Below are 14,179 nucleotides of genomic sequence, written 5' to 3'. Positions count from 1 at the left end.
CTACTAAAAAATTAACCCGTTATCTGAAATTCAAATTTACATAGCCTTGCAGTATTTTATCTGGTAACCATCAACCTGGGGCGTTTAGGGCAGTTTTCCTATCGGGGCTGCGGAAGGGTTTCTCCCCGGGCCCTAGGGGTCCTGCCAGAGAGGAGCAGGAGGAGAGGGGAGAGTAGGAGAAGGGGACCTGGAGCGAGGAGAAAGAAAGTGGAGGGGAAGGAGGACGGGGAGGAGGAGGAGCGGGCCCACAGAGAGGCGATCCACGGAGCTCCGAGGAGCGAACCAACTCTTCCTCGACCTCGCAGCTCTCAAGGTCCAACCGTGAGAACCGCCTCTGCCAGGCGAGAGGAACCGTTCTGAGAAAAAGGCTCCTCCCTTCTTGGTGTGCGCACCCGACGCGTGCGCCTGCACCAGTCGGCGAATCGCGTTCCGATGCTAGGCCACGAGCGCGCCCTCCCGGGCTGGTCGCGCGGAACAGTGAGCCGAGTGTGTGCCATGGGGGACGGAGCAGGAACGCGTGCCCGAGGGGAGGGGACGCGCGCGCAAGACTGGGGCGCGCGGAGGGGAGGGTACAGGTGGGTTGCCACCCAGAAGCTGGGAGCCGGTGCTCCCGGAAAAGAGCCATCGAGCCTGGGTGGGGTGTCGACTCTATGGGGAGAGGTTTAGGGGCAGCGGACTTAAGGGAAGGAACCTTGAGAAGCTGCTTGTCCTAGAAGGCAGGAGACCCCAGCCCCTGGGAGACTCGCAGTATGTTCTGTGGTATGGCAATGTCACGCTTCTGCACCTTTGTGTTTGAAGGTGACCTCGGGACCCTAGCGATATCACTCTTCCTAGGCTCAGTTGAGTGTGCAGAATGCTCTGCTAGCATTTCCCATGTTGGTTTTTGTTTTTTGCGTCTGGGGGGATTGAACCCAGGAGTGCTTTACCACGAAGTTATATCCCCCCCCTTTTATTTTTTCAGGGCTGAGGACCGAACTCAGGGGATTTTGTGAAAATGAAGATTCTGAATCTGTAGCTCCGGGTAGGACCTGAGAATCTGCATTTCCACAGGCCCTCAGGTGATAGAATCCGGGCTGGTCATTTGTCATTAAACCACACTGAGAGGGTGCGGACGATTGTTTATTCTCATTCATTAGTTCAGTTGGGCTACAGATGAGCAGAAAGAGACACCACCCACCTCCATTTCCATTGTCCACCTCTACACCCATGACTTTAACAAATTTATTCTTTTACAGTTATTGAGAAGTCCAAAATATTCTTCAAGGCTAAAAGCAAAGTGTCAGAAGGCTTCTGGAGGTTCTAGGGGAGAATCCATTCCTTGCCTTTTCCTGCTTCTAGAGGCTGTCCTTGGCTTCTTCTGGCTTTGATGACATTACAACTTCTTCCTCTGCTCTCTCATCACCTTGCCCTTCCTGTCTGACCTTGCTGATCTATCTTATAAAGATGCTGTGGTTACATTATACTGACTTGGATAATCTACTCCTCATCTCGAGATGCTTAATTTAATCACATTTCCAAAGTCCCTTTTGCCATATAAGGTATCACATTAATAGGTTTCAGGTATTAGGACACAGAGACCATTGGGAGCCATTATTCAGCCCTAGAACTAAGACATTCTCTCTCTGAAGAAAGTTAATAAATTATATACTGTATAATCTACAGTTTGCATTTAACTTGCCTAATTTTCCCAACAATATATTTTACAGAATTCTTTTTTCTGGTCTTGACCCAACCTAGAATCACGTTACGTGTAGTTTTGGGGGCTGTGTAGTCCCCTTTGATCCATATTGGTTCCCTATCTTTATTTAGTTTTTCATGACCTTGACATTGATACTGATTTTGGAGGTCAAGATCAGGTCCTTGATCCTCTAGTGTTGAAGATTAAATACCCGAGAAATGTTGACGCAAGCATAGAAAGCAAGTTTCATCTAAGAAAGGGACAGACAGACTTCTCCAGAGACAAGTGAGGCTCAGAATAGTGGGTACAGGTGTGTATTTCGAAGTGTGATCCTCTGAGGTGTTGGCATCCCATTGAGCTGGGAAGTGTGATCTGGAGGTTAGCTGTAAGCAATCCAGCAATAACCAGCCATCAGAAATATTACAATGGTGAAATCTGGCCAATGCAACCTCAACCAAGTGATCAAACTGAGCACAAAGTGACATCACATGCCTCCTGATGGGATATGCTCTTCCTATGGAACATCCCTGCCTGGCCTGAGGGGACAGAAAATGTCACATTCCTCAAAAGACTGAAGAGGGGGGGCAGTGAGGGGTAGAAGGCCTGGCAGGTAGTGTAGATATTGAATGATGGGGATCCAGAGAGGATGATGGCTGGTTATTGCTGGTTAATGGCGGGGTGTGTAGGAGGGGGTGAGCCTTTCTCAGAAATGCCCTTAGGAAGGAAAGTAAAACTGAAGATGGCAGCTGTCACTTATGATGGCCTTCCACATGCTAAGCAAGGACCTTACAGGGAGGAACAAACTAAAAAACACCTCCAGAAAAATGTGAGGGCTGGATCTGAGCCTCTGCTATTCCCTGGATTCTTCTGGGGTTTAAATGTGTAAATTTCAGGAATATGGAGTTGGTCAGGGAGCCAGGTGCTGGGCTGTCGCAGGGCACAGTCTTCTATTGTAATAGCTAACATTTAATAAATCCTAACATGTGCCAGGCCCAGGGCCTCTCAGGTGTGTGTTACATCTGTGAATCCTCTGTTCGTTATGAAGTGCATACTTTAGTTATTTCTCTTCTACAGATGAGGAAACCAAGGCTCAGAGAAATGCAGCAACTTTCCGATGATCACACAGATGCAAGTGGCAGCACCAGGCCTGGAACTTGGTCCTTCTGAGCCCAGAGTCTGTGTCCCTCCTGCTCTGCTTCATGGCCATGCCTCCTTGAACCTTCTGGCTTGAGCCACCTTCCCTCCTGCTTGTCAAATGGATCGACAGTAAATATGGGGGCCTCGACCAGCCTGAGGCAGTTTCTGCTTATGAACTGGGGAGTGGAACAGTGTGTTAGCAGTGGCCAGAGGACCTAGCATTTCCCCTTCCTTCTGCTCCTCCCCAGGGCTATTCTGTGGTCCTTTGTGAAGTAAATGAGCTAATCTTAGATCCACAGGCTGTCCTTCTGACCTCACAATAGCTCACCTTTCAGGGTGCTCACAGCTCTTCCCTGGTGTCTCCTCCTGCTTGATTGTTTTCTCCCTACTGGGTAGAAATGTGTGTGCATTGAAGGCCTCAGCCTCCTTAACCGCCAATATATCAAGCTCCTCTCAAGCCTGGTGACCCCAGGACCTACTGTCTGATCTACTCCAACTGGAGAGCTTTGGAACAAGTCTGCTTGAACATAAGGGTGACTGGCAAGTATGCATTTGTTGGTTCTTTTGAGAAGGGTGATTCTATGGTTTGGATCTTAAATGTCCCCAAAGGCCAGATGCTGTCTTCTGGGTCTCTAGCCTGAGGTGCTATAGGGAGATGGTGCAACTCTACAGGGGTGAGGCCCAATGGAAACCCTTGAAAGGGGATTGTGAGACTCTGAATGCTCTCTCTTTTGCTGTTTGTTTTTGGCCACTATAAGAAGAGCTTCTCTGCTCCACCTGATGCTCCCTACCGGTGTTCTGCTGAGCACCCATAGACGGAAACTACTGGCAAATATAAATTCATCTTTGTGTTGATTACCTTAGGTATTTTGTCACAGCTATGGGAAGCTGATGAACACTGGTGCGACCAAGTAACATCTCATATTAATCCTAAAATAAATCTGAGTTGGTTAGAATCAATCTGTTTTTAAAATATGATTACCTGTGTACAAGAATGTGTCTGGATGCTTCCCAGGTCCCCAGGATGGAAACGGAATACCTGAAGAAGTGCTTTGGAAATTCCTTGTCCCAGGCACTGGCAGAAGTGGCAAAGGTTCGGCCCAGTGACCCAATAGAGTACCTGGCTCACTGGCTTTACCATTACAGGAAAATAGCTCTAGCAAATGAAAAGGTGCGTGTGTGTGCAGGTGTGTCTAGGGAGGGCTCAGCTTCCCTGGAGGGACTGGAATCCGAGGCAGAGTCCTGGAGTTGGCCAGGGGGTTTGGTTCATCCACCTTCCCAGGATGACTTAGTCTGCAGCTGGAATCCAACTCAGGGGTGTGGAGTTGGTGGGTTTGGAGCTGCCAGCAGGCTAAAGCTAGTTACAGGAAGAAACTCCACAGGCTTAGGGTCCAGGACTATCCCCAGGGAGGGCGGGCCCCCTTAGAAGACCTCCTGGTGCTGACCTGACTTGAGCCTGTGACATTCCCCCAGAATATGCAAGAACAGATCCAGCTGAAGGAGGAATATGAGAACAGCCTCAGGGAAAAGGAAATGGCAGCAATGATGAAACAAGAAGAGCTTCAGATGCAACAAAAGTGTAAAGAGTGTCGCAAGGTAGGAAGGAGGAACTCACCAAGGCCCATTCCCATCCCAGGGATGGACTCCAGGAAATCCCCAGGGCAGCCGCCACCACCGTGCTGAACACACTGAGGCCCCCTTAGTCGACTTTCCCTCCCTGTCCCACATTCATGTCTGAACCAGGTCTTGTCAATGAAATAGGGAAGGTTCAAAGGCAAATTCATGTTAGATTCAGGAAATACCACTGATGTTACTGACTTACACATCTAGATTCTATTCACCTGGAACAAATATTTTTTTCAGAGATCCTTTGAGCCCTTTCCAAAAACTATTCAAAGTTTTTTCAGAAACCAAACATGGTTGTTATCAGTGCATACTTAATGCATATGGTAATATTAGTATTTTATTATTAAATTCTCTTTACTTGTCAAGCCTCTGGTGCCTCCTCTTGGATGCTATAATGATGAATATAAATTCTTAGTTCAGAATAGTTGGAAACAACTGTGCATTTACCACCCTGACAAGCAAATATTTTATCTCCCACAATCTTTTCCACAATTTCCTAAAATATGTCTGCTGCTATCTCATGCTTTCTACAAATTACATGATGCCCGAACAGGTAATTCATTTAAGGGGGTTATCAGGCTTGAGATCTGAAATCTTATTCAACTATCACTACATCCTTGTACAAGTCACTAACTTTGGCTGGTTTCCAAAGCTGACTTTGATAGCATGAAAGTACTAAGTTTATTTTCATTTATAATAATATACTCAGCATTCTCATAAATAATGAATATACATATATATATATATATATATATATATATATATATAATTAGTTATAATCAGTTATTTATTTTTAAAGCTAAACATGTATAACTAAATTAAAAGAAAGATGGTTTGTGCTGTTTTTTGACGTGGTCTAGGGAGCTCTCCCTCAGGAAGGGTTCATGCTTGGAGCACTTTTTGGGGGGACGGGAGAAATGAGGCTCAGTAAAAAGTCACCATCACCTTACTGATGACCCAACCATTTTCTAACACCAAGTTTCTCTGCTAATAGAAATAAAAATATATGATAATGGACTCCCAAGTCTCTACCCTAGTTTTACAGTAGCTCTATTGAAAAAAACTTGGCTCACTTCTGCATTTTGAATTGTCCCTTTGTGTTGCACTGGGGATGTTTTGAACCTGGCAGCAATATACCTCAGCAAGATTTTTTTTTTTTTTTTTTTTTTTTTTTTTATACCAAGAATTGAACTCAGGGGCACTCAACCATTGACCACTTCCCCAGCCCTATTTTGTATTTTGTTTAGAGATAGGGGTCTCACTGAGTTGCTTAGCTGTTGCTGAGGCTGGGTTTGAATTTGTGATACTCCTGCCTCAGTCTCCTGAGCTGCTGGGATTACAGGTGAGCCCCACTGCGTCCAGCCTCAGCAAGATTTTGATAAACAACAGGTTTGCTCTTTTGCCAAGGGTGAGACGTGGGGAATTATAAGGGAAGATAAGAACTAAGAGACAATGCCTGGGCTGTGTGCAAATTCTCACATTTAGAGAAGTGTTCCTGTGCAAGTTGTGGTTATGTAAATAGATTCCACTTGTTAGAAGGGAACAAACAGAACCCAAGGGGGATCTAAAAATAAAGCTGAAAGGATCACCTACAGGCAAGGGAGAGCTGCACCATTCAGGTCTGAGTTAATTTCAAGTAGAAGTTGGAAGGGCGAGATAAAAGACAAGATGCCAAGCTCTGGTTCCCAATTGGCTCAAGGTGGATTATGGACTATCCCTTGCTATTGGCTGCCTGCAAATTTTGCATCACTAGTGCTGAGAAATCTGGCTTCAAACAGGCCCAGGAGGGTTTCATGAAATTTCAGCAGTCCTGCTGGTTCGCCTAACTGGCTTATATGCACACACTCAAAGCTTTGCCAGATTTTCCTCCCTTAATCCTTTAAAACCATCTTTGTTTTTGTCTTAGCAAGACTTTGTTAATTTTTTTCTTGAGTACCCCAGATAGAATACTAGTCTAGTGGAAGTGTCAAAAGAAGAATAGAAACAGAGTTCTCAGTGTGGCAGAGGTCATTCCAATTACAGGAATCAAGAAGAGCTCCATAGAGTGGGTAACAGTAGAGTCCAGGCAAAGAGAGCCAGCGAGGCTTGACTTATGTGGGTTTCTCTTCACTAAGTAGAGGAGCTTTGACAATATAAACCATAATTTTGTATCTCAGTCAGAAAGCGATTCCTATTGTTTATAAAGCTCCAAAGCATTCATGTTTTAGGAATACGTTTTCATAAAAATCAATACAGGTATTTGTTGCACAGACTCAACACTTTGAATGCAGAAGGGTCTTAGAGATCATGTGACCAAGTGCTTCACCCAGAGCTCTCTGCCCGGTCCCTTAGGGTTCAGTGTGGAATGAAGCTCTGAGACTTCTAGGCAAAGATGGGAAGGAGTTGGCTCATGGGGTTTAGGTTCCAAGGACTCCTACCTCAGCCAGAGACTACAATCAAAAGGTATTAGACACCTGACGTTGTTTCATAGGTCCCGGAGGGCACTGCTCATTTTTTCAATCTTTTTTCCTCTGTACTCGGTTTGGACAATTTCTATTGATCAATTTCTATTTGTTGACACTCTCTTGTTCCATATCCTATGTTAGGATTTCTGTGGGTTTTAAAAATTTTCAGATATTATACTTCTCAGTTCTAGAATTTCTAGCTGGGTTTCCCCATGTCCATCCCCCATTTTCTTCCTTCCTTCCTTCCCCACCCCCACCCCAACCTCTCTCTCTCTTTCTCTCTTTCTTGATATTGGCTGGGGATTGAACTCAGGGCCCTATACATGCTAGGCAAGTGCTCTACCACTGAGATAAGGTCTCCATCCCTTTTTTTAAATTTTATTTTGAGACCGAGTCTCATTAAGTTGCCCAGACTGATCTCAGACTTGCAATCCTTCTGTCTCAGCCTCCACAGTGACTGGGATTACAGAAATGTTTATTTATCTTTTTAAAATAATTTCCGTTTTCTCTACTGACTTATTCTTTCACTCACTATGTTCTTTTTTCACTTAAATTTTTGAAAACATTAATAGTTGTTTTAAGTCCTTGTCTGCTAATTCTGGCATCTATGTCCTGGGGTCTCTTTTTATTAAATACTTTTTCACTAGATTATGGTCCACATTTTCCTACTTCCTCTTATGTCTAGTAATTTTTACTCCTATGCTGAACATTGTAGGTGGTATTTTCTAGGGAGCCTAGACCATGTTGCTTTTCCCTTCAAAGATGTTGAGTTTTGTTCCGGAGGCAGTTAGATCATTGGTGAGTCACTCGATCCTAGCAGATTTGATGGTCTGCCTTGCTATGGCAGCTGTATTTCAGTTTTGTACTTAGCCTTTGGCATGAAAATAGCAACATTGTGTTCCTGCCATTCTTGGGCATGTTTCTGGAGTGTGGTTAGCCTCTACTAATGTATTAGTCTGCTTTTTGTCACTGTGACCAAAATACCCAACTAACTTAATGGAGGAAAATTTTATTTTGGGCTCATGGTTTCAGAGATCTCAGTCCATATTCAGCTCAGGCCCGTGAAGCAGACCGTCCTGGCAGAAGGGTGGGGTAGGGAAACCTACTGGGTTCATGGCAGTTAGAAAGCAGAGAGAGTGTGAGGAGCCAGGAACAAAATATATAATGCCCAAGGCATGCCCCCAGGAACCCACTTCCTCCAGTCATGCCCCACCTGCCTACAGTCACCACTCAGTAAGTAGTCTGTTCAAATAATGAATCCATCAAATGGATTAATGAACTGATGAGGTCACAGCCTTCATGTTCCAACCATTTCTCTAAAGTGCCACCTCTGAACCTTGTCACATCGGGGACCATGTTTTAACATGAGCTTTTCAGGGGGACATTCCTAACTCAATCCATGACAACTAATACCTTTTTTGCCTTCTATTTAGAAATCGATTTCCCTGACCACTTTCAAGAAGAAAGTCTCATTCAAGCAGGAAGACACAGAACCTGTAGAAGAGGAGTCCTTGGAGCAGGAATCCCTGCCGGATACTCCAGCAATGCCTTACCAGATTCCTTCTTCAGAGCTAGTTGAGGAGATTGAGCAGAACTTGGAATCCCCATAAGATCAAATCACCAGGAGGCTTTTCCCTGTGAAGTTGCTGATTAAAATGCTTCCTGACTCCAAATCTCCTTTTCTAATTATCAGAATGGGAAGAATTTGAGTGACCTTTCCCTCAACCCTGCAGTCCAAGAAAATAGCCCTGCAACAGAGCTCTTGCCAACCAAGGTTGGCAGGACTCTGAAAGGAGGTATCTGCAGGGCCTCTTCAGCCTGGACAGGCAGCTAGCCATGAGAACCTTTGTCTTGTGGAAATCCACTCAGAATAAAGATTCAGAATAAGGAATGGAACAGTTGAGTCTTTTCCCTGTTGTTTTATCATTTATTTGGAGACTGCCCAGTAAAAGTGTTACCTCAGGTTACTGGTGACGAGGTCTGCTTCCCCAGTGTGAAGACTGAACACCCGGGAAACACCGAGGTAAGCATAGAGTACGAATTTTTATTTAAAGAACAGTAACACAGAGCTGGGGACATAGCTCGGTTGGTAGAGTGCTCGCCTCACATGCACAAGGTCCTGGGTTCAATCGCCAGCACCACACACACACACAAAAAAGAGACGGGGTCCCAGAGCTGAGTGTCTGTGCCAGGAGGTGAATCTTATCGTTTTTATAATTTCCAGGTTTCTTACTTCTCAAGTCTCCTCCCCTTATCCGGCCCATGCAGTGAAAAAGCAGAAAAGGAGCAATTCTGGGGGAGCCGCCCAGGGAAATACTCATTAATAATTCCCTGCTGGGGGTGCTGAGGTTGTGGCTCAGTGGAAAAGCGCTTGCTTAGCATGTGTGAGACCCTGGATTTGATCCTCAGCACCACATAATGATAAATAAAGGTATTGTGTCCATCTACAACTAAAAAATATTAAAAAAATAATTCCCTGCTGGGAAGGACGATCTCCCCTGAGGCAGGTGACTTTTTGGTTATGGGTTAGGGGAGGCGGGGAGAGGTCTCAAGGTGTTACCAAAAGCCTGGTCCTTGTCCCTGATGCCAATCCAATAACAAGGATAATCCTTTTGAGGAAAAAGGTGTATTGCTTTGCGAGTGAAGGAGAAACACAGGGGCCTTCTGTTCCATAGGCTGTGATTCTGCCCATCACCTGGAACTGGGAGCTATCAAAGAGGGTGATCCACAGTGTTCTGTGTTGGAGTTGTAATTTGGGAGATAGTCACTCGTTAATTTGGGAGATAGTCACTTGGGAGATCTTCCGGTACCATCCTCTGAGTCTGGATTACTTTGTGCCTATGGCAGATAAATCTGCCAAACCACCACACTATGGTGTCTCGTATGATGCGATTAATAACTAAGCAGGAAACTGAAGGGTAAAAATACAGGTGTGGGAAATCCAAGATGACTGCCAGTCTTCTGACTTGAGTCCCAGGGGTGTGGACCATGCTGGCTTTTCCTGCAATAAAGGACACAAGAGGAAGAGCAACTGAGGGCATGCTGGGTATATTGTACCTAGGAAAGGGACAAGCAGGAGGATGTCACAATAGGGGGCATCCCTGAGCCATTTCCTCTACCCAAGCTTCAAGAAAGGCCAAAGCCCTAGCCCAGCTGAAGCTTTTCTGTAAGATCCCGGAGCAGAGGTTGTGATTGGCTGTTCATCATCTGAAGGGGCCTCAGAAGTTCTTCATTTCAACTCTCTGAATGACAGTGTCCATTTCCAAGTGTAACAATTTTAAATTCCTGAGATCCTGTAAGAGACACTTTCCCAACCTTAGGAGATAATAATGCTTAGCTTAGAGGGTTGTCTTTATGGATTTCTTCTATTCCAGAAGCAAGTTGACCTTCTTAGCTGTTTAATAACCCATGTTACAATGGGCGTTGCTTGGTGGTAGCTCTTGGAGTTAGAATGCTTGTATAAATGTTCCTTAGAATTATTTTCAGGGTTTGCCTCCCCAAAGACAGAAGTCTCATTGTGAGAGTGGCACTTGCTGCCCACTACTGCCCACAGGTCATGGTCTGAACCTAAGAAATAGCAATTAAATAGCAGAATTCCCAGGGATTCCGCCCTGGGGCCCCATCAAGCCCTGACACCCCTTGGCCCTCTGCTAACACAGCCAACAGTCCAGTACTGGTGCCTTCGTGGATCATCGCTGGACAGAGACCCGAGGAAACATCTCTGTGAGCCTCTGACCCAAGCACTCACGTATTTAATGTGGCTCCCTCAGCCTCTAGGTCCGTCAGATTCCACCGGCCCCTCATCTGTTGCCCCTCTAACTGTTCCCTCCCTGCCTCCCTTGTTTCGATCTGTCAAAATGCTCCATGAGGCTCTAGAAACCACGTTTTATGAGAGATGTTTGAAGACTGATAGAATATTCAGATCAGAGACAGGAGACACCAGGAAGCACTATTGTCCTATCTGGAAAAGAAGTCAGACTTGGGGTGGCCCAAGAAGACTGAAGACCTGTGGGGGGAGCTGGAGGGGAACATTCCAGGTTGGTCTGAAGAAGTGAGCAGCTGAACTACCACTGGAGCAGCTGATAAACAGCTGACAAGGACTCATACGATAAGGTCCAGCAGAAAGTGTCCAGAAATCGCTGTCCAGGCAGAGGGCCTGCGCATGGCCAGGCAGGGCTCCCATCACCATCAGTGGCCTGCAGTGAGGCAACCTTCACACGGGCAGCCCACCACCCCGCCTCCCTGCCAGGGAAAGTGACCAGGACATGGTCTCTCCAGCTGAGTGAGCAGGGCCTTACTGCCAAGGGAAGAGAAGGAAAGAGAGCGCCTCAATGTCACATGTCCTGTCGCAGTGCTTCAGGGCCTGGCCTCAGTTCACAAAGGAAGAGCTGTCACTTACTAGGTAAATATTTATGAAGTGCCCATCACGTGTCAGCGGCTTCATGTCACTTATTTATTGTTTATTAAATAAATAATAAAATATTTGTTAAATAAATTATATTATTACAGTTGTATTACGCTGGGAGCATCAGGGATTATAATCAAAACCCCCAACCCAAATCTCAAGATGGAGGTGGGGAAGAACCATCTCTTCAAAACAAGGAGACAGACAACAACCAGCTCTAAAAGAGGAGATTTTATTATCACAAATTTACAAACGAGGTCTCAGACTCAGAGGCCAAAAAACATGTCCAAAGTGCCCAAGTTCCTTTCATGACTCATTTCTTCCACTTCCCAGGTGGGTCAGGTGGAAGAGGCCGCAAAGGGCAGCGGTGAAGCTGTAGCTCATGGTGAGTGGGGTCCAGGGGCTCAGAAAGGCGAGGCTGGGCTGGAGACAGATTGGATCGACTTCCTTGACAGGACGAGTCTTGCTGTCAAACAGAGGAGACTGAATCTATTTCTGCGTCTGGCAAGTGCTTTGTTTTCTAAGCCCCGCGGTTCTGTGGGCACCTCCTCACCACCACTGCCCTCTCCCCAGACTTTCCATACTTGTCAAGATTCCTCTTCTCAAGCTCCAAACTCCCTGAGGATCACAGGGGAGCTTGGGGACAAAAGAACAGGCCTGGGAGAGAAAGGCAGGCGCAGTAAGTAGAAGGAGCGTGAACGGAGCTAACGCAGAAAGAGCACTCAGCAGAGGCCTGGTGCCCAGCGAGCCCTCAGCAGCTGGTGACGACGGTGCAGGTGCTGGAGACAGCGACCCCGTTGGTGAGAGACTCCTGTAGGTCAGCTGCTCCAGTGTAGCTCAGCTGCTCACTTCTCCAGACCAACCTGGAATGTTCCCCTCCAGCTCCCCCACAGGTCTTCAGTCTTCTTGGGCCACCCCACGTCTGACTTCTTTTCCACACATCAGTGGGCTGAAGAGAACAATAGCTCTTCCTGGTGATGAGGACTGAAGACACAGTGAAGGGTCCTGCCTCGCCCCCACATCCTAACACACAGCCCCTGCTCCCCTGCAGCCAGAGCACGCCTGCGGCTTCACAGGACTGGACATGCGTGTCGGAGGGTGTCCCAGGCCTGAGCACCGGGCACCTCAAGCACACATCCTCGGGGATAGGAGGCAGCCCGGAGTGTGTGGTGTGTCTCACCTGCCAGGACTTGCCACCAGGATTCTGTGTCTCCCTTTACAAGAGAGGTGTTGGCTGAAGCTTTGGAGCCCTGCTTTATTAGGGCCAGAAGCCATGGGTGCTTGGCAAAGGAAGTGGAGCAGCCAGGCAAGCACCAGGCTGGCCTTGGCCTTGCTCTGCTTCTTGAGTCTTCCTAGTTCTCTCTTTCTGCCCCTCGGGCTCCTTCCTTTCCCTTCTCAGTCCTCCCTCCCCCTCTTCCTCTGCTTTCTGTCCTCTCCAAGCTCCAGGCTTGTGTTTCTGGGATCTTCTCCACAGCGCTGCTCCCTCCCCATGCCTTCCTGCTTCCCAGAGGCACCCATCCCTGCCACCCATCCCCACCAGCCTCCTTGCTGCCTGGAGGAGGTCCAGGTTGGCCCTACCCAGGTCCTGTCCCATGGAGGTCTTCAAAGTCCCCCTTAGCCTCAGGCTCCAGGGAGAGGCAGAGTAGCCAGCTGCCCAGGCACCTGCTGAGGTGGAGCCTCTGCTGGAGCCTTCCCTGGGCTCCCTGGGTGCCTGGCTCTGCAGGGTGTGCAGAGGCCAAAGCCTGGCAGTGAGCTCCCTGTATGCCAGTCACCAGCCCTGGGCTGGGGGGCTCTGGTGCTGACTCACAGCAGGGGCTCACCTGGCAGGGGGCCCCCAATGGGGCAAAGGCCCCTTGAGTCTCACAGACGCAATTAGCATTTTAAAGAAAGGTCAACAAGAAAGGATCTTAGAGACCTGCTGGGAGCCAAAGGATAATGGTAAGGAAAGTTCACTTGCCCCAGGCCCCAGCAGGCCCATCTGCTGACCAGTGGTATTCAAGAGGGCATCGAGGGGACCCTATGAGGGGACCCCATGACTTGAGCTCAGTCACAAGGATGCTTTGGGCAGGTTGTTTAACAATTTAACATCCACAAATCTCACTTTCCTTACTGTAAAAAGAAAAAGACAAAAGACTCTAGAGTGGTTTCCTCTCTAGAATTATGATGGTGAGCTAATTGGGAAACTATTCAGATTATCCTCTGGGGATCTGTAAAGTGCCCACTGTGGTCTGCAACCTCATAGTGGGTCTTCAGTCATGACCATCACTGCCCTGGGAGGAAGGGCTTGCTCGACCTCTGTGCCCTCTCTCTGTCTGCCATGTCCTCTCCCAGGAAGGGCTGACTCCTCCAGCCTTCTTCATGGAAGACCCCAGGAAGAGAGAGCAGAGAGGGCCCCCTGGGCAGCGTGTGTGCTGATAAATTCTTTTAGACTTTAGATTGGTTCTGACCTGAATGGTTTCCCCATCAAATTTAATGGAAAGTCATTTCAGGTCCCCTGGTTTCTGAACCATTGGATTCCAGCACTAATGATAAAGGACCTGGAATTCCCATCTGAGCCAGTGTACTTTAGGCACAGTATACAGAGCCTTCTGAAATGAATGTTGCTTCTGCATAGGAACCAATCTGTGTCAGTACAGTGTCAACACAGAGATCCTGACAGAAGAGCCAGGAACAGGTCAAAGAAAAGCTTTATGCCCATGGCCATCCATCACCCAGGGCTGCTGGGACAGTTCACGGGTTCCTTTGCTCTAATAACTTGCATTTGTGATCAGGAGAAAACCAAATGAGATTTATAGATGACCAAAAGGAAATTTCGCATGGCTTCTATTTGGCTTAGCACCTTGCCGAAAAGGCGCTTAGCTTCAGTGTCCTGGTGCCCATGAGGGCTGG

At 47.3% G+C, this 14,179-nt stretch overlaps 1 protein-coding gene across 1 annotated transcript; it reads left to right on the top strand.

Annotated features, from left to right (window-relative positions):
• Positions 1-3,839: 3,839 nt before the first annotated feature.
• LOC143381049 (DPY30 domain-containing protein 2-like) lies at positions 3,840-8,495 on the top strand. Its single transcript, XM_076834332.1, has 3 exons — positions 3,840-3,986; positions 4,289-4,411; positions 8,319-8,495. Exons 1-3 carry the CDS (start codon positions 3,840-3,842, stop codon positions 8,493-8,495), a joined length of 447 nt encoding a protein of 148 aa, XP_076690447.1.
• Positions 8,496-14,179: the final 5,684 nt, after the last annotated feature.

The sequence above is a fragment of the Callospermophilus lateralis genome, chromosome 15 (assembly GCF_048772815.1).
Source record: "Callospermophilus lateralis isolate mCalLat2 chromosome 15, mCalLat2.hap1, whole genome shotgun sequence".
NCBI lineage: Eukaryota > Metazoa > Chordata > Mammalia > Rodentia > Sciuridae > Callospermophilus > Callospermophilus lateralis.
Note: the sequence above shows the minus strand (reverse complement) of the source record. Positions and strands in the feature narration are given on the sequence as shown.

Excerpts from the sequence above, each read along its gene's own strand:
- LOC143381049 (XM_076834332.1), top strand. The coding sequence starts at position 3,840 with ATGGAAACGGAATACCTGAAGAAGTGCTTTGGAAATTCCTTGTCCCAG. Across the intron at positions 3,987-4,288 it reads TAGCTCTAGCAAATGAAAAG|AATATGCAAGAACAGATCCA; the intron begins GTGCGTGTGTGT and ends ACATTCCCCCAG. Across the intron at positions 4,412-8,318 it reads AGTGTAAAGAGTGTCGCAAG|AAATCGATTTCCCTGACCAC; the intron begins GTAGGAAGGAGG and ends CCTTCTATTTAG.